A 19,880-nucleotide genomic window follows, 5' to 3' on the forward strand; every position below is an offset into this window, starting at 1 on the left:
AATATAGTTATTGCTCTGGGAAAACCATTTTTATATCCTTCAATCTCAGTTTGTTTCAGAGACATAAGCAAAAAAATTAGACCCCCTCCTACCACACCCTCTTTTCACAACTTGCCAATAATTATCTCTGATGTTTAATATATTATTTATTACCAACAGAAAAACAAAGTTTCAATAAATCAAGTGATGTATTATATTGTTTTCTACACAGATAATTGTCAGTTTTTCTTCCACATAAAACTCAATTTCCACAGAAAAGACACTAATGGGGTTAGCTGAATTTCTAACAATTCTTGTCATGTAGTTAAAAAGCCAGAATAATTATAATTATTGGACATATTCCACTTTTTGCTTATTGTTATTCTGTGTTCTTTGGAGCATTATCCAATTAAATAAATTAATTACAGTGGTATCAAGAGTACCAAAAAGTAGGGTAAAATGTCATTGATAGTAAACAGTAAAAGACAATGACCCAGATGAATACTTTATTTTATTGTAAAAGTAACTGAAATGTAAAAATTAAAAATATTTTTTGGTAGATTAGGTTAAAAAAAACTTCTTTCAAAAGGTACTCTTGCAAGCATCTCACAAGTAGCTTGTGTGATATGTAATTGGATAAGGTAATGTGAGCTGCACACTCCTCAAATAGTTTTAGATATTAATGCAGATTTGTTTAGATATAATTCAAAAAACAATAAAATTAAGCATAAACAGAAACATTTTTATGAAATTTAAGCTATTTAAGATAAGAAAAAAGAAACAAGTTTCACATTACAATTTGAAGTCATTCTAAAAAAAAAAAAAAAATTGGGTAATTTAAATTTTTTGGGGTGAATACAATGTCAGTCAAATTCACCAACCTTGTATAGAGATATGGTAGAAAAAAATGTATATAAAATTTCTCTGGGAAAAAAAAAAAAAGACAGAACAACATTTGATATTTAGGAAATTTTATGGATCATGCAAAATGAAATCAGAGAAAAGTATTTTTAATCTTAAAATGAAATTCACTTTGCACTTGGAGTAGTCAACACTGAAACCATATAATTACTTTGTTTTAAAGTTAAGCACAAAGCTGCAAAATGGGCTATCCATGCTCTGCCCACCAGGTTTCTAGCATAGCAAGTTTGCAGACATATTGCTTTGCCATTAGGGGAACCGATATAATTAAACAGAAAGTTTTAATAAACATATTTAATTAATATTTCTGATTTTTTGTTTACAAAAGGCTTTTAAAGTTTACTGAAAGCTTGGGAAATTTTGTTAAGTCAATAAATAATATGCCATTTTAAAATGAAAAAGACAAATATCAAAAGATAGACATAAGAGAAAAAGGTATATAATGGAAAAGTCTTTAAATGTTACAATATCCAAATCGTAAAGGGACAAAAATGAAAAATAATTAAAAACAATGTCCTGAAATTTACTGATTTAGCTACATGAATCAAATTTTAATATTTTTTTGCTTTCTCAACAGAATATTTGCAGAGAGGTAATTGTTTCCTGATATATACTTTTCCTATACCAACAATATATTTCTAATAAATACTTATCTTCTTACACACAAAGCTATACCTGATTAATGCTACTATCTAGATGCAAACATAGTTTTACATACCACAAGCCTTGCACTCCTAGCTACTGTGTTTTGCATGCAAAGCATCATGCTACAACCCTCCACCAACAGGACACAACTTCCTGATGCATGTGGCTCCATCTATTCCATTATTCCAAACAAGTCAAATTCAGACAGAAAAGGAAGCACTAGTTTTCAGTGGGAGAGGAAGAGCAGGAAGTATATTTTCAATATAAGAAAATTATAACTTCTAATTCAGTGTATTAATTCATCTCACACAGGTAGCTAAATCCCACATTGAATAGGTGGAAAGACATCTGTGCAAGATATAAAAAAACATCTGAAGAATATACTAATAATTCTTGCAATAAAGAACCATCCAAGGAAGACCACACCACTTCTGTACTATATATACATTTCACCAAGTGTGCAAAAAGGTGTCACAAAAAAAAAATAATGAAAAGAGCACAACTGAAAGGAAAAGAAAATAGTGAGAGTTGTATCAGAACCACTTAATATACTCTCAATGCCAATGAAGAGAGGCTGTAGGTGGATTCTCCACAGACAGTAATGTGGGGGAAACTGGATGTGTACCAAAGTGTAGTGGCTACAGCATATTATATTACATGCAATCAGTCAACTCCTGTCCAAAACTAATTGATATCAGATGCATAACCTCCAACCTCATGTTCCATAGAACAGAAGACAACCAATCTTTAAAATAGGCATATGTGTGTAATGTATAACTAACCAGATATCTTAGGAACAGACCTTACGTTAAGTGTCTTATGTCAACTTGAATTCTAAATTCAGTCACCTGGAATCAACACTTGTGTAAAGGTAGAATGACAGATCCCAATCAAATGGGTAAACTGCAATGTGACAGATTAACTCCAAAGCAATATCATCTCCTCAGACAAAACTGTTCAGCACTGTAGCATATCATGAACTCCTGGATACAACCAAACAGAAGTGGAATGCCTCAAAAAACATATTAAACAGCACCTTCTGGATAATTATAGGAACTGAGCATAATGTAATTCCTCAGAGCCCACTGTACAGAAATGGAGCATTGTTATTATTAGTTTATATGTGCTATCTCATCCCCTCAGACAGGACTGTACAGTACTGGAGCACATCATTAACTTTTTGTTACCACCACATGGAAGTGGATTGCCCCTATAAATTGTATGCAGTCTCACAACAGTCACAGAAGCCAGGTACAACATCAACCCTAGAATACTGAATACAACTGGCAAATGTTGAAGAAGAAAGGTCATAAACATAGAATTGTTGCCAGGGATGAAAAGGCAGGAAAGAAAACTATAGAAGGAAGTCATGCATGAAATGTAACAACAAAGAGCTATTATTGAACTCAGAAGCCTATCCAGGTGGGAGATGGAAGGAAGCACTATTAGTGAGAAGGAAAGATTATCTTCATGAGTTCGAGAAGTTTCAGAAGAAAAGACTGATCCAGATAAAGGATAACAAATGTGGAACAGTACAGAGCACAGAAGATGTCAAGGGCAAACATTTCAGACCGATGATACCCATAGACTAAAAGAGATAGAAAGTAGGTCTTAAAGAATAAATGAAACAAAGAACAGGAGAATAAAGGTTAAAACAGAGGTAAAGCAAGGCAGTGAAGAACCATACTGACATCTTAATCTGAAAAGAGCATAATAGGATGGAGAGGATAAGGGAGTAAATACAAGACATTTCCAGGTAGAATGGAAAGTGTGGGATAAGGTTGCTTGATATTCAGTGATAGACATGACCAAATTCATGACTGAACAGAAAAATTGTTAAACTGGTAATAAAACGAATAGGAAACACCCCCAATGTCACAACCAACAGTAGAAGACCTTCCATGTCGCACTCCTATTGGTGGAGGGTTCTCGCATAAGTTACATGCAAGACACAATGGAACCATCATAATTGTGAGGGCAAGTAGGAGAGCAAGGCTTGTGGCAGGTAAACAAATTGCAGAAAGAAGGTAGCACTGAATAATAATAATATTATTATATATAGGTAATGTACCATATTGGAACCTACTCTTTTGTGAATGTTGTGACATTTTCATGTTACATTCAAAATTTAATTAAAATGATTTATTATTGTCAATAGTTTAAAATGAAAACAGTTTATAATTCAGTTGTGTACATTATCTAAGTTAAAGAAATTCAAAATAAGTATTTTAACAACTGCCAGTCTTCATTTTTGTATCACATGATGTGTCAAAGCTCTAATTTCTCCTTTTCAGAATTTTTTAACATCAAACATAAGCTGCTGAAGTTCCAAATCAGTTAGGAACCCAAACTATATATAATTACAAACAATAAAATAAAGTTTGAATCTCCTATTTTCTTGATTTGCTAAGAGATTAATTAATCTATCAAACCCACCACAGAAGCCCATCCCTGCTTTAACTTTCAAGGTGTTTGTTAATCAACATTACATGACTGATAAAACATGTTTACTAAGTACTATACAGAGCATATTCCAGAGATGCCAACTATTTCAAATGACTGAGTGATTGTAGACAGAGCCCTTTCACAGTTTTAGTCCTTTTAGATTTGCCAGAAACAAGACAATCTGGTGAATGAGGCCTCTTTTTTTTTCCCATCTTGTGAACAATCGCATTGGTGTTTCTATGCAGCTTAGAAAACGAGAAATACCCATCTATGCGATCACCGATTGGCTGACAAGCACTGATGACATAACTATAGATTCCCCCATGTTCCCAGTATGGAGAAGCACTGCACTCAAACTATTGGTAGACGTCAGAGATACAAATATTTTTTATTATTTCAAGCACAAACATGATTATTACAAGTAGCCATTTGGACTATGTCTTTTATTTATTATCAAAATTTATTTGTATCTCACTAGAAATTTTCTTTTCACCCTTTTCAAGCCCTGGGGGAACAATTTATCACTTTACTGTATAGGCCTATATAACATATAATTATTTCGGAGTTGCAACAAGGCATGATATTTGTCTGTATGAGCATATAGTTGTAATGTATACACCAAAATCGTAATGATGACACTCAAATCATAATGGTTGGCACCTCTGAGATTCTCCTCTGTATGAGTTCATTTCATCACCTAGATTATTCACTCATTAAATTTTTTCTTGTCCTGTTAGCATCATGATGCTCCTCCAATCATACAACTGAATTTTTATAACCCATTTAGAGCTTATCAAGAAAGCCAGATGTTATAGTAGTTTTGGAACATTCTATTCTAGTGACTTATTTATTTTTTTTCACTGTAATATACATATTTGAAGATTACATTAATTTCTGTTAGATACCAAGAGTCGAGACTTGAAAAGATTTACAGAAGGGCTACTTTTACTCAAGTGCAAACAATCTACGATACATTATTAACTAGTAGGTCTGATTAAACTAAAAGTAAAAACAACAAATTTTGATATACCCAAAACAACAAAAAGAAGGATAAACAACACATTGCATTTAGTGTACTACCAAACTGTAATATATATTTTTTTTTAACTAACTTGCTTTAAAGTAGTTATGTAGAAATGTCACTGGTGTTAATTATGTAAACCTTTCATTATAGAAAACATTTAACTTATTTTTGTGAACCAATAAAATTAAGTTACTAAATTCCCAAACCTCATAACACCACCTTCCAAGCATATGATGTAAAGTTGGATCATCTGGCTTGAGTTCCACTGCAAGGTCTACATGTTCCTGAGCAAATAACAATAATTATAAAACATCTCACAGTACTTTCAAAAGGTGCAGAGAAAAATTACACTATTACCAATATGTACTATCCAGGGCTAGAACTGGTTCATTAATTAAATTAATTACCTATGACCATTAAATAATCAAATCAAGATTGATTAATGTTACAAAATATTGTTATAATTACAAAACTAAATTAGTATTTCTGATTACCATTTAAGTAAGCCTCTTAAGTAAAATATCATCATTATGAAATCTCATTTTTTTATTAATTCATGCTTGTTCAATTTAAATCACAAATAAGTGTTGTATTTACTTTTTGCTTATTCAAAATATATTTTTGGATCACTTTGTGTTCAAACATTGTTTTGTACAGAACAATGACCAATTTTATACTTATGATAATGTTATTTCCTAAAACAAATTAGTAAGTGCTTTCATGTATGTTGTCCATTTAAACACAAAGTTACATATAAAGTACCCATCTGTTTAATCACCAAGAGATAGCTATGAATATTATATATATTAGTTGTGTTGATGTATAAAATCATTAATTTTATCCCCAAATCTACACTGAAAATACAATACCATTCTGCAAGCTTTTTTAAATACAATTTTTCACAATACTACTAAAACTACTGAATTTTCTTTTATGAAAATGAACACTACTTGATTATAAATAAAAAGATTGCTAAACATAAAAGATACAAGTGAGATTACTATTAGATCCTAGTTATCATAAGTTAGTCTTAGTTTAAGGATCAAATTTATAAATTTTATATGGACAACTACATTGAGTCAAAGTATATGGTGGTAAACATAATGTAGGCTTAAGCATCAGGATCTTTTAAGTGCACCTTTGCTGTACAAAGGGACAAACTTAACAGTGCATGTCATTTTTTGCAATTCATGACACTGATTAAGCTTAACAAACTTTAATTAATAAAAATGAGAAATAAAATTGGAAATAACTTGACTACTTGGATAGCTAAAATGATCAAAAACAGTAATAACTGGAGATGTTAATTCTAATTACTTGACCATTTTCATGAGATCAATTGATTTGAAAGTAACTTTGATTACACATTAATTTTATATGACACTGATTGATGTAATTAGTGCTCCTGGGAAATTGATTATACCAAGTTAATTGCTTAGCTTTAAAGATACAAAGGTTAGTGTTACACAAGAATGATCAATTAGTGGAATTGGTTAATTGATTAGTGGAATTTTCCCAATGAAATGTGTCATTGTTTATTAGGGTAACAAACTTAAAACCTAAGAACCTCTCTGTTTACATGAAACAAAAAAGCTGATGTTCTACTGATGCTAATTTTAAGTTTTTCAATTTGATCATAAATACATATTTAGTTAAACTTAATGGTTACCATATAAGCTTCAAAATTTCATATAATATCATTGGGAGAAATATTTTCTGTGTAGCATTTATTAATACGGTTAAATTCATATTTTAGATCAATAATTTTAATTTAAACTGTAACAACTTAAAAAAATATTCTTGGTCTATAAAATTTGAAAAGGGGAGAATTAACTGAATATGGATTTATTTCAAAAAATTATACAATTAACAAATTAAGTTTTAATACAATCCACAAACAAAGCACTAGTTGGTAGATTTAATAATTTACTTAAATTTTTTTCACAATGAATTTCCTTTAGAAGAGATTAAACTTAATACAACTTGCATTCAAAGTATTATTAAGCCATTTTATTAAATTAAGGAACTATAAGCAGGCTGATTCCATATCTCAATTCTTTGTAAACATAATTAGACATTAAAAGTTAGCTTGTATTGACTGAGTTGTACTGTTTTTTCTCTTAACAAATGTTTCACAACATGCCACTGAACTGTGACAACTTCTGATTAGTACAGTGGCCTTTGCAGCCTTGTGTCATGCAGAAAGTAGTCCATCAAATTAATTTAGATTACAATAAAATTTGCCCAAACTTTTCCTGCTACTTTGAACTTGCTAACAATTAATATCCAGTTTTTATATTTAAACTTTAAAACACTGATTTTGGTTTTTTAGTTACAAATATCTGATATCTATATAGAATATAATTTTAAAATGCCATTACTGTTAATGTAACTTTGCTAGTCAAGACCAACTGAAATTAAAGTACTGAAGTCATAGCAGCCAAAATAATTCAAAAATGTATTTGTGAATTTGTCTGTAAATACAAACAACAGGTAATGGTGTGGCCAATACCATGGCAAATAATAACAGGAGCTAGATTTAAACTTCCACAAATATTTATTACTAAATTTGATACCAATATATTTTAAATTCTGTACTGTCATTAACAACATTATGTTCTTATCCTTTTAATAATATTGTATTTAATCCTCAAATATTAAAAAAAGAAAGAAAAGGAGTAATAATAAATATTATATTTGAATAATGGAATATTAATGTATTCTGTACTCTTAAATGCAAGTAAATCAAAGTGATACAAAGGCTGATAATTATTATTATATTTTTGACATTGCATATAAGGGGCCTAATACTAATGTCTTATGACAAGTATAATTAATTGTTACCCAGCTTCTACAGCATAGAAAGTGTTTATCTTATAATGATTAGGAATCTATCTTTAGCATGGTGTTAAAATACTGGTAAGAAAAGCAGTGGCTCTGATCAACAAAGGATGGTTGGCTAAAGCATGTTCTCAATAAGCAGACCATAGATTCTAATCGTACATGTTCTGCTCTCATTACTTTAAAAAAGTCCTTATATTACAGGACATTGTAATATTCTTGAAATATTTCTAGAGTTCTAGAAATAGAAGCTTCACATCCAGCAAAAGAAAATTTAAAATAATAGAAATACAGGTCTTAAATACCTAAGTTTGTTGATAAACAGAATTGCATTTCTCTTCAGGTGATTAATTTGCAGAATAGCCTAACCAGATAGACTCTGAATCAGTTAACATATTAGTTTAGGTTCTTTCACACCTGTGATAAATAAACTTGTGAAAAAAGGATTATATGCAACTTAATTTTCACAACTTTATATTGTTTGAAAGGTTATTACATGCACAACAAGATTCCAAGTCATTGTATGTCAAGATTTAAAACTGAAACTCAAAACAAAGTAAGTTTGGATTGTGTAAAAAAGCTGAAGAAAACTGAAAATAAAGCTGCTGAATGAAAAACTTCAATCACATGTAATAGTTCAGTTTCACCAAAGTGCCAGTTACAAGAAACTACATTTTTACAATCAACTACAGAAGTGACTGATTTTCCTTTGGTTTGTTTATATGTCAGTGCTTTCAAACATATTTGAGTTCAACTACTAATTAAATTATTTACTTACTTTGAAAGAATATCCATTTTTCACTTTCTCATGGAGGCCTCCATAATTGGACAAGCTTCCCACAGTGATAGCATACCATTTGTGGACTTCTGGATCTGATGAGTCAGCTTCTAGCGCTGAGCTTGCATAGTTAAAAGCTACAACCAAAAAAGAAGCAAGGGTTTCAAACTTTAATTGACATACATTTAATGTATTTCTTCAATACCAAATAGTTACCCTTGACATTTCTGTAAAAAAGCACTATATCTGATATTCTAATATCCTATCACATTACACAAAAGAAATGAGACACCCTGCAACAATCCTTTAAAAGTCAGTCAAAACACCTTTCAGGTGTCATGGTTCAAACCATGACATTACTCCTCCTTTCATCAAATTTCACTTTATTTAGTCATTCTCAGTTTGTCTTCTAGAGATGTCAAGCTACAGAGTTTTACATTTTTATTTTTAATATAAAAATGTTTCAGTGTTATGTCCCCACCATAAAGACATTTAAATCTTGGCACCCATGTCTGCATCCAAATAACTTCAAATGTGTATACTACTGATGTATATATATATATACACACAAATACCATAATTCATATATCATACATTAATTTAATACTTACAATAAAAAGTTAAATTTTCCTTACCTGAAGATGTATTTCAAATAAATATTCAACTCTCTGCACCACAAAAAAGGTCTTATGTAGCATGCACTGCCATGTAAATTCCTGCATGTGCCACAAATCTTGAACAAAATTCTGGCCCCTACACATGTCAATGTATATTGTTCCAGCCTTTGATGTAATCATCATTAGACTATAGCCCTCCTCCAACAGGAGGTCAACTGACCTTACATATACAATAATCCCTAGTGCATGAACACAGGCTCATTTTTGATAAGGTAAACAAAATGCACCAGAAATGGGGAGGGAGGAAGGAATGTTGTGCAAAAAGGAATCTAAAATACATTTAAGGTAAGAAAGAAACTTTAGAAATTACACTAATTTCTCTTCACTACAAATAACTAGAATCCCTCATTGTGCAAAGAAAGAAATAATAAAGATGACCTCCCTTATGAAAACAGCATCAGAATGGGTAAGCTCACTGTGTGCGACACACATGAGGCAAAGGTTAGCCATGTAGGGCAGCACTAGGTGGGAAATCACATCCATCTCATGTGAGGAATACCCTTTGCCCAATGTTATTGTGGTATTAACTGTTAGGAGGAGGTAGAGCAAAATAAAATATTATAAAGATCTTTTGCTTCTTGTTAAAGACTCACTAAGGTTTATGGAATATAATATGCTTAACTTGCATTATCTTACATGTGGCCAGCTAAGTGTGGCTGTGTAGTGGAGCTTGGGCTAGAAATCACACCATTTCATACTGAAGAAATATTTGATATATAACAATCAGGTATAAGGAGAAGTATAATAGGCCTGTATCCTGAGGATAATATGACAAGGCACCACATTTTGCAATCATTCTGAGGACAAAAAAAGATGGGAATAAATGTCCCAAGTTGGATGAAAAACCTGCTCTATAGCTTCCACAGCCAGTACAGTGGATACAGTCTCCTAGAGGTCTTGAAGATACACAAGATCAAAGGGAGGTTGAAAAATCACAAGAGAAATGGTGAGGAGAATTGTCAAAACATCGAACCAGATCACGAGAAAGCATCTTTAAGACTCAAATATTACTGGCAAAGCAAATATACAGTTATATATAAGAGTCAAATTCCCACAGAACCAGAGCTAAGAGGCAGCACAGGATACCTCCCATGAATAACAACTAGCTGTTTGAGAGAGTGGGATAATAAAAAGCAATCCCACAAAAACTCTAGAGGATGGGGAATCTGTTAGGGCACTTGTGATAAGATATAGCAGGAAACCAAAGAAATCAGGAAAGAATACTAGTGAGCAGCTTCAGTGATATACCAAAGAATAGAAAAGACTTCCAAAGACTATCATGAAGGAAAGAAGGGAGATAGAGGTCTCAGAGATAAGAGAATGGGAAGTGAGCACCCAAAAGGATGGAATCATGAACATGAAAGTTCTCAAAATGAATAAACTAGGTCCACAAGGATGCAGTACTAGAAGAGATCTAACTCAAGGTGGTGAACAAGCATCATCATCATAACTGTTGGAGTTGTGATGGAGAGTCTCTGAAAAGGTGAAGTACAAATAAATATCAAATAAACTGTTTGATGATAAAATGAAAGTGAGTATATTACAGATGAGGAACAATGCAGAGGAATGGGTTTTGTTTAAGTGGGAAGTAGAGGTTCAAGAGACTAAGACTAGAAAAAAAGGTGGTTAGGGCTGAAGTAAATCAGCACACAGGACAGAACAGCATCAGCATGAAAGCAAATGTCTAAGAATAGGAAGAAAAAATGTTAGCAGATGGAGGCTCATAAAACAAAGTATAGTAAAAACTACTGGAAAATAAAAAGAAAACATTTTTTACATACTTTGGTGATTAGAGTTGCAAAGGACAGGTGCAGAGGAACCTGAAGGAAAGGCAAACACTAGAAAGAGATGGTCCAAGTCATCATAAGACAGAGTAGGTTCAGCAGAAGCAACAGAACAACAAAAAACCTGCACTTGAAATGAATTAGGCAGAAGAGAATAAACCCACCACCTAAAGTACAATGACAACAACATAACTGGCAGACAAAGAGCCTCTGGTCATCACTGAAGTAGCAAGAGAAGAATCCTTGAGAAGCAGAAGAAAAGTAAATATGGCAATTTATGGCCAAAATGCCTCCAATTAGAAATATTTGTTGTCTTCAATTATAAACTGTAGTTAAATGTGGTTAAAAATGAGGGTGCAGTACTTGTAGTGCAAACCAAGAGATTATAAGTAAAACAAAATAAGCAAGTCAAAGAATGAATAACTCAAGGTAAAAGATCAAACTGTTATGCAAAAGAAATTAAGAAAAAACTTCTGAAACTGCCAGTGCTAACAAAAGAATAACCCTTTGTTCAAATGCTAGTGCTTGTGGAAATTACCATGTATAGATGTGTTGCCCTCCTGTTGATGGAGGATTATAATCTAATGATGTTATAAAACAATGTACTTGTTTGTGTGTTTTAAAATTCCTACATTGATTTTTATTATAAACTTCAAAATATGTACCTGTTGTGAAACAAATGACAGAACAGAAATGAGTAAAAGATGTTCTTAACTAATAAGAAAATTTTATTTAAGATCAAAGTAAATTATCTGTATGGTATTAAACTATTATATAATTTCTTAGATTACAAGTTATAATGCCACCACTGATTATCTTTGGATGAGCCATTTTTATTAAATATATGTAAAGTATAAAAACAAAATTAATTTTTCCTTAAAACCACTAAATTTTAAGTCATCTAAGTGTCACTTTTTTCCTGATGTTCTAAGAACTGTTTACAAATTAATATTATTGTTAGCCAAGTTTATATTTAGAACTTAAAATCTTTACAAGAAATCATGTTGAAAAAAACCAACAAAATTCTATATAATGTACAACAAGACTTATATAAATTAAAATTATTAATGATTGTTGATTTATTTATTATAAACATATAGCACATACAGTTGATTTTTGTTCTTTATTCAGAAATTAATCACGTACAATGCATGCTTACAAGTGCCAGAAATATGACAAATGTTTAAATGAGTTGTCCAAAGTTACTTCACTATCAACCAGCATAAAAAAGAAAATCATGCATAACAGTCAGAGAATAAGGAATGATAAAATTGAGGTATCTTCGTCACAAAGCAAACCAAAAAGATAAAATAAAGAATTATTTCTTAGTTATGGGAAATACTAAGGGGTTTGACATGAAATAATTAGTATTTAACACTACATACACATAATATATAAAACATAATAAGAGTCTTGTTCAAAATTCTTGCAATCTTGAAATATACTGCACACATTACCACATGTATGGTTGGCTCTGCAAGACATTTGTTATGGGTAAATTCCAGTGTAGAGCTTTCTAAAAAGGTCAACACGGTTCTTACACCAAAAATGTATTTCAAGATAGGTACTTACTTTCCTCACACAAAGCTGTATACCCTTTAAGCATTGCTAAAACATTTTCACAATCAGTACACCAGTCTACATATCTAATTTTTTGCCATTTCTGAACACGTATATACCATGTAACTACTCTCTACCAATAGTATTGCCTGATTTAAATTTCTGCAACTAGCTTTCTCTGCTATTTCTGCTCAATCTTCACTTTTGAGAATTGGCAGGCTCTAAATGAATGACACCAGTAGTGAGAAGAAAGGGTGGGTGAGAAGACAAGTACCTAACTGAAATACATTTTCAGATTTAAAAAAAAAATATGAGGAAGGATCAGTGTGGATGCACAAGATAAAAACTAAGTGGAAACTGACAACCCAGAATGAACTGGAGTTCTCCGAAATGAAAATAAACACGCGCAGGATACTGCACTACTTCTTGAACAGATATGTTCATCACCAAAGTTGGAAACACACCTGAAACAGGCAGTAAAAAAAGAATGTGCACAATGAAATTTGTTCTGAGAGGTGCAGTCCTTACCAAAATATAAACAGAATTAGTTTTATACACTAACAACCTTAACCAGATGGATAAGGTTCTATAACTTGTCCTCAGCATCAGGAGGTTGATGATAAAAGTATTGTTAAATAATGCAGAATATAAAACCATTAACAGTTTCTAGGGCATATGGACTGTGTTATATATATACTCCTCAATCCCAACCATAAGTAAATAGAGTTTCATACATCAAATGATCTGAATTACAAAGTTAACACCTGGTTGAAACTAGACAAACTCTCAGAACAACTGTAGAAGTAAGTGCAACAAATAGAATCTGGCATTAATGGGTCATGGCATTTCCTCAACTCAATTGCAAGAAAAAGGCAATATCCAAACTTGTATTACGAACACAAATCATAAATCCGTCAATCATAAATGCAGGGAAGTGACATCCTGCATCCAGAGTTATGAGAAGATCTAACATTTACTAAACCATAGGTACAGTGTACTCGTGTCCTGTCACTGGCATTACAATGCAGACAAGTTTTTCAAAATTCAACCACAGGAACAGGGAAAGAAACTCCTGCAACTGGAATTAATGTGAAGAGGGGCCCCTACTGCATACAACCATAGAAACATGGCTGTGGCATCCCAAACCCAGTATTACAAAGTGAAACCAGCACGAGTTGGAACTGCTCAAACCTATTTACCTTTCAACTTCTGTCCACCTGGGAAAAAAGCACCCACAGGAAATGCAAGGAGGAAAACAAGCTTTGTTCTCTTCTCCTGAATGGATAATCATGCATCTGTATGGTACATTAAGTTTCTAAATTCACTTAGGAGGAAGCTTCCATGGTCCATCAGCCCAACAACCTGGAACTGGGAAGGAGTTCCCTGCTCCACTGGAAGAAAAAAAAAAAAAAGGAGAGGTGGAAGAAAAAGTGGTGAGGAGTCGAAAGAAACATCACATACTAGGTGTCTATGATTCTATATTTTGAAAAGCAGAATGACCCCAATTCATTCATTCAAAGGGCCAGCAAGGATGGGCAGAAAACTCCTGCTTTACTCGAGAAGTTCATAAGTGAGGTCAACTACTTAGTGAAACCTATTAATATCTATAAACATAAATATATGACACACATCCAGTGGTCTTGCATAAACACCCCATCTATGCAATAAGTGTTATAGTGCAATCAGTAGATAGTTTAGCTTTGAGGCAAAGAATACCTCGCTAAGCAACACTTACTACAGAGTGGGATCCCATTATAAGTAGTTATAACTGGGGTTGCTGAAAATTAAAAACAAATAATGAAAGGAAGTGACAAGACTTATCCTGGTCAACAGAGAATGGAGGTGTGTAGAATCAACATGAGAGGGAGATGAGAATCACCAGGGGACAATAATACCTGTGGTAAACAGAGTGTATTTATTATCTTGCAACAGTGAGAATATAAAAATAAAGGTAAACGGCAAAAGTCTTCACATCTCCTAGGAAACAGCACCTAATGAAGAAAATTCTCTATCTAAAAAAGGAACAAAAGGCCCATACACATAAATTGCTGTGAAGGCACATCTGCTCAAACACTATGTCCCAAGAAGTTGAAGACTGAAACACATATTCAAGCTATTCCACACAAAGACATACTAGTCAAGTAATCAGATGTAGGATATGTGGATTTCTGTACACCTGGACCATTGAAATAGCCACTCAGAAGCTACTGCTTCCAAGTGAAGGGAGTAATGATGTGCTTTTGACAAAACAATCTACCTATGGAAACTTCTGTAAATGAAATTATACTGCAGGACTACCATCAAACTGCATGGTCATAAAATAAAACACAAGCAGAAGTGCAACATACTGTAACAATGTAACACTTTTAATATGCCATACTAAATTTATGTACACAGTAAATCAGCTCCCTTGTGTGTCCCACATAAATATAGATCCTGTTCCAGTACCACATTGTCAAGGTGTTCCTATGAATATCTGAAATTATTCAATCAAATAAAAATTATCATTGAAAAAACACCATGTCAAAATAAAAGATACTAACCACTTAGTCTTTTACAAAACCATATCAGGAAAAAAAAGAAGAAAAGTAAAGACTCTTAAATCATAGTAAAATATGGAAATTAGAAATTACATTATGACAAGGTATAACTTTTTAACCACATGCAAGTGTGAGCATACAGTGCTGTGTAAAAAATGTTAGAACAAGAGAATATTTTGTCATTATTTCCATTTTACAGGACTAATTCTTCCATAACATTACAGAATGTAAATTTCAACACTATGGTAATTCTTCACTGATCTCTCTTGATAACTGAATGTGTCATGATGAGAAAACTTGTCTTTAGAATTCCCATATACTTGTACCAAGGGCACTTCATAAGAGTTCTTGCTTGAATGAACATAGTGATGAAATTTAGGGTCTAAAATAACTGTTATAGTACCAATTGCATTGTCTTAACTATATGAGAAAATAGCAAGCAGTACTAGTATATACCAGAAGGAATCAATTTATAGTACTCCATAAATAAACCTTGATAAAAATAGTGTTTGACACTACATGTTAAATTTTATTGTCATATGATGGCTCTAAAAAGCATCGAAAATTGTTAGCAGAGCAGAAAGTTTGCATGAAAGCTTTACATGATGCTGGTTGGATTCTCTGTCAAATTGCTGTAGATTTGAAATACTCCCCACACATTGTCAAGAACACTCCTGATCATGAGATCAAGACAGGTAACTTTGTATGCAGGAAAGGAAGAGGCAAAACACCTAAACTCAATGATACTGATAATAAATATCTTTCTTTATGCAGTCTTCAGAACAGAAGGAAGACTGCCACTGATCTCAAACATGAAATAAATGACTATGTACCAAACGATAGAAAAGTGTCTAGATCTACAGTATCAAAAATATTCAACAAGAATGGAATATTTGGTCACATAGCAGTTAAAAACATTTACTTCAATCTCCAAATATTGTCAAGACACTGATGTTGTCTAGAAAGTACAAAAACTGACATGCTGATAACTGGAAAAGGGTATTATGGGTGAATGAATCCAAGTTTGGAATATTTTGTTAAAAAACATAGGTTGTACATTTAGCAGAAGAAAGGTGAAATATACCTCATTGCATAGTACCTACCATGAAGCATAAGAGATGCAGTGTAGTGGTTTGTGGGTGTTTTCTGCTGAGGTGACAGTAGATATTTGCAAAATAGAATAATAGACCAGTAAGTACCATCAGATACTGATCTGCCATGGTACACCCAATGGCTTGCATATTATTGATAAAGGGTTCTAATAATTCCAAATACTCATTCAACATATGCAGAAACTACTTAATTAAAAAAGCTGCTGCTGGAGTCAATCAAGTGATGCACTGGTCCCAGTTCTAACTTCAACCCAATTGAGCAGTTCTGGGATTTGATAGATCAAAAACTTGACAAATCAAAAGTTACTTCCAAAGAAACTTTGCAGGAGGCATTTAGAATAAAATCTCAAGACACTTTGATTAAATATGTTTCAATATTGTCTGAAATATTGTCTTCAATTATTAAATCAAAAGTGATACACAAAATATCAGCTGTTTACCGAGCTCAAGCACTTCCACTGAGTTTCTGTTGTACTCAAGTTTAACAAAATTCTATGTTTTGAATTCAACATGCCTTCCATTATTCTTTGAAAGTAGCCTGAAATCTAATTTTCAACTTAGTCCTAGACCTTTTGTACAGTACTGTATACATATATGGGTAAATGAAAACTTAAAGTTCAATCTTTCAGTGACTGAAAAAGACTGATCTTATATATTTTATGCTAATTATTTAATAACATTATTAAAATTCAACACTATTCATATAAAACAACTAGCATTGTTCTATGAAAAATTAGTTTATAATACCTTCTTTTACTAATTCCTTTTTCTTCTCCAGATCATGTCTTTTTTCAGCAATTATTCCACAAAGATGGGCAGCTTTTGCAAGCCTCCACAAAATTTCTGCTTTATTTTCAAACTGTAAGAAAAACAACATTAAATGTCACAAAAATTAAATCCAAAGTCTCCTGCATTATTTATCTATAATAATAGAGGTTTGTGGGTCTGTGTGCAACCTCCATAACTTCAAGAGGAAATAACCTGAAATTTTGCACACATCAAGTGGACCTTGAGAGAGTGCACCTGGGTATTATTACTTATCCTCATACAAAAACATGGCTGTTTTTATTAGGTGAGCAAGCAAAAAAAAAGTGATTGCTGTAGCTCCAAGTAAAAAGAAACTACAAACATGAAATTTTGCACCCATATTAAGTGGATCCTGAGGGTGTGCATCTAGGTATTAGTGCTTATTTGATCCATTTGCATGCTCACATGTACATCTTTTCAATCTAGCAAAATAGTGAAAGAAATCACAGAAAAAAGTTATTCATAATATTAGAAACAGAAATCAGACAGACTGATGTGTGTGAGCTTGAGTGCACACAAGCATGTCTGTGCATATGTGACCTCCATAGCTCCAATAGGAAAGAACCTAAAAATCTGGAATTTTGGACTTGCAGTAAGTATATCCTAAGGGTATAATACCCATACATGAGTATCACTTATCCACGTGTGCATACAAACACATTTTTAATGGGGCAAGGTGGTGAAAATCCACATGGAAAAAGAAGTGGTTCCTTATATTATGAATATAAGTCACAGACGAACGTGTGTGTGTGTGTGTGTGTGTGTGTGTGTGTGTGACCTCCATAGCTCCAACAGGAAAGAACCTAGAAACCCATAATAGATGTTAAGAGTGTTCAACTGGATATTATTACTTATCCAGGTGCATGTGCACATCTACATGCAGTTCTTTTTCTGAGACAAGCCAACAAAAAACCACAAAGAAATGTGGCCACCATAGCTCTAAGAAAAATCAAACTATAAACCTGAAGTTTTAGAACTATACTACTAAGTAGACTCTGAAAATGTACACCTGGGTGTTATTACTTATGTTATCCATGTCTATGTGTCAGCATATAAAAATAAGTGGTTCCCTATATTATGACAAGAAGTCTCAGGCAGCCAGACACACATACATGCATGAGTGTGTACATCTGTGTTGGTGTGGCTGCCACAACTCTATGAGGAAAACCTAGAAACCTAATATTTTGCACCTACAATAAGTTGATTCTGAGGGTGTCTACTTTGGCATTACTTAGCTTACCCACATGCATTCATGTGTGCTCATCTTTTTAATGAGACGAGATAATGAAAACCCACATAGAAAAGAATTGAAATCAGAGACAGACAGACAAACGTGGGTGAGTGTGAGCATGCATGTTCGAATCTTTTTAATAAGGCATACTAGAAAAAAAAAAACACAGGAAAAAAGTTTTTCCTTATATAACTTTTGGTATATGGAAAGCACTGGATTTTGGTAACAATTCATTCTAGCAATGACTTCTGTCATTTTGCTTAGCAATAAAAGTAAATAGGTTATACATTTATGCTAAAATGGGTTCAGAAAACAAACAATGACATAGTCAACTAGAATATATCATCCTAATAATCCCAGCAAAGCTGAGTACTTTTGCTAATTTAAAATAAAATTTTAGAAATAAGTAACTTAAGTTGAAACACAGATAACATTAAATGTGGTTTCTTTAGAACTAACAGGTAAATTTATTTTGGAACTTCTGACTTCACAATCTAGATATCTTTTGATTGCAGGGTCAGTACAATTTACAATTTTGAGCCAGCCATCTCTAAATAAATACTGAACTGACTATTACCTTCTGCCTACTAGAAGGCTATCACTATCCATTACTTTATGGTATTATGTGTCGATAAGTTAAAATTCTTGAATTGTTTGTTTAGCCTATACCTATAAAGTATATGCAAGAAAAATTCATTCAATTTTTTCAATCCTACAGTAAAATTAAAACTTTGGAAATTAACTAGTGATTTTATTCAGCTACACTACCAATTTCTAAGATGTTTTAACAAAATATTCCTAACCTCTGCACTTCTAGCCAACAGTGCTGTATAAGCCTCTTCTCTCTGAGAAGCATCCCCATCCAGCTTTTGGTCAATTTCTTCAATCCATGCTGCATTACTCTTAACCTCATCCTTGGCTTGGATAAACGGCTTACTAACTGAGGCCCATGAATCAAGCCCTTCTTCACTAGTAATAATAATGAAATAAATGGGTATGTAATTTAACTACATCTGTCAATGTATTGTCAAAGCTATCCACCCACAATAACCTTTAAAGGCACTAATATATGCAACTAAATTTAATTTCTAAATGGTGTACAAAAAAAACCTTTAACAACTTTCTGCTGTGCATTCAAAAGTAAAATGAACCTCTAATGACACTCTTAAAATTATTATTTTAATTATTTTTTGTATAAAATGGTGACAATATAATAAATACTTTCTGTAATGAAAGTCATTTATCAGTAAAAGTAGTAATGTGTCTTGTCATACTGAGATTTCTATAATCTTTGATTTAATCCATTTGTTTTTATTTACAAAATAAAATTGTATGTTCCATAGATAAATGAAGCCAAAGTTACAGAAAAGTGCTACTGAGAAAAATAGTTTAAACACACCTAAAAATTCCTGGAAAATATGCATATATCTTGCAGTTTCTTTCTACCTCCAAGACAATTTTCTACCTTTTCTTTTTTAACATCTCTAACAGATCTTTACAAAATCTAATATTAACATTTAATGAGGAACCCAATTA

General features: G+C 32.4%; 1 protein-coding gene across 2 annotated transcripts in view; it reads right to left on the reverse strand.

Moving 5' to 3' along the window:
* Positions 1–19,880, reverse strand: part of LOC143226103 (regulator of microtubule dynamics protein 1-like) — a 45,907-nt gene that overhangs the window by 24,635 nt on the left and 1,392 nt on the right. For both annotated transcript variants that reach the window (XM_076456608.1, XM_076456609.1), the window contains exons 2-5: positions 19,148–19,313; positions 17,054–17,165; positions 8,634–8,770; positions 5,221–5,298 (exon numbers count right to left, since the gene is read on the reverse strand). In XM_076456608.1, coding sequence (XP_076312723.1) covers positions 5,221–5,298; positions 8,634–8,770; positions 17,054–17,165; positions 19,148–19,313 — 493 coding nt within the window. The remainder of the gene's footprint in view (positions 1–5,220; positions 5,299–8,633; positions 8,771–17,053; positions 17,166–19,147; positions 19,314–19,880) is intronic.

This window comes from Tachypleus tridentatus, chromosome 9 (assembly GCF_004210375.1).
Source record: "Tachypleus tridentatus isolate NWPU-2018 chromosome 9, ASM421037v1, whole genome shotgun sequence".
NCBI classification, from domain to species: Eukaryota; Metazoa; Arthropoda; class Merostomata; order Xiphosura; family Limulidae; genus Tachypleus; species Tachypleus tridentatus.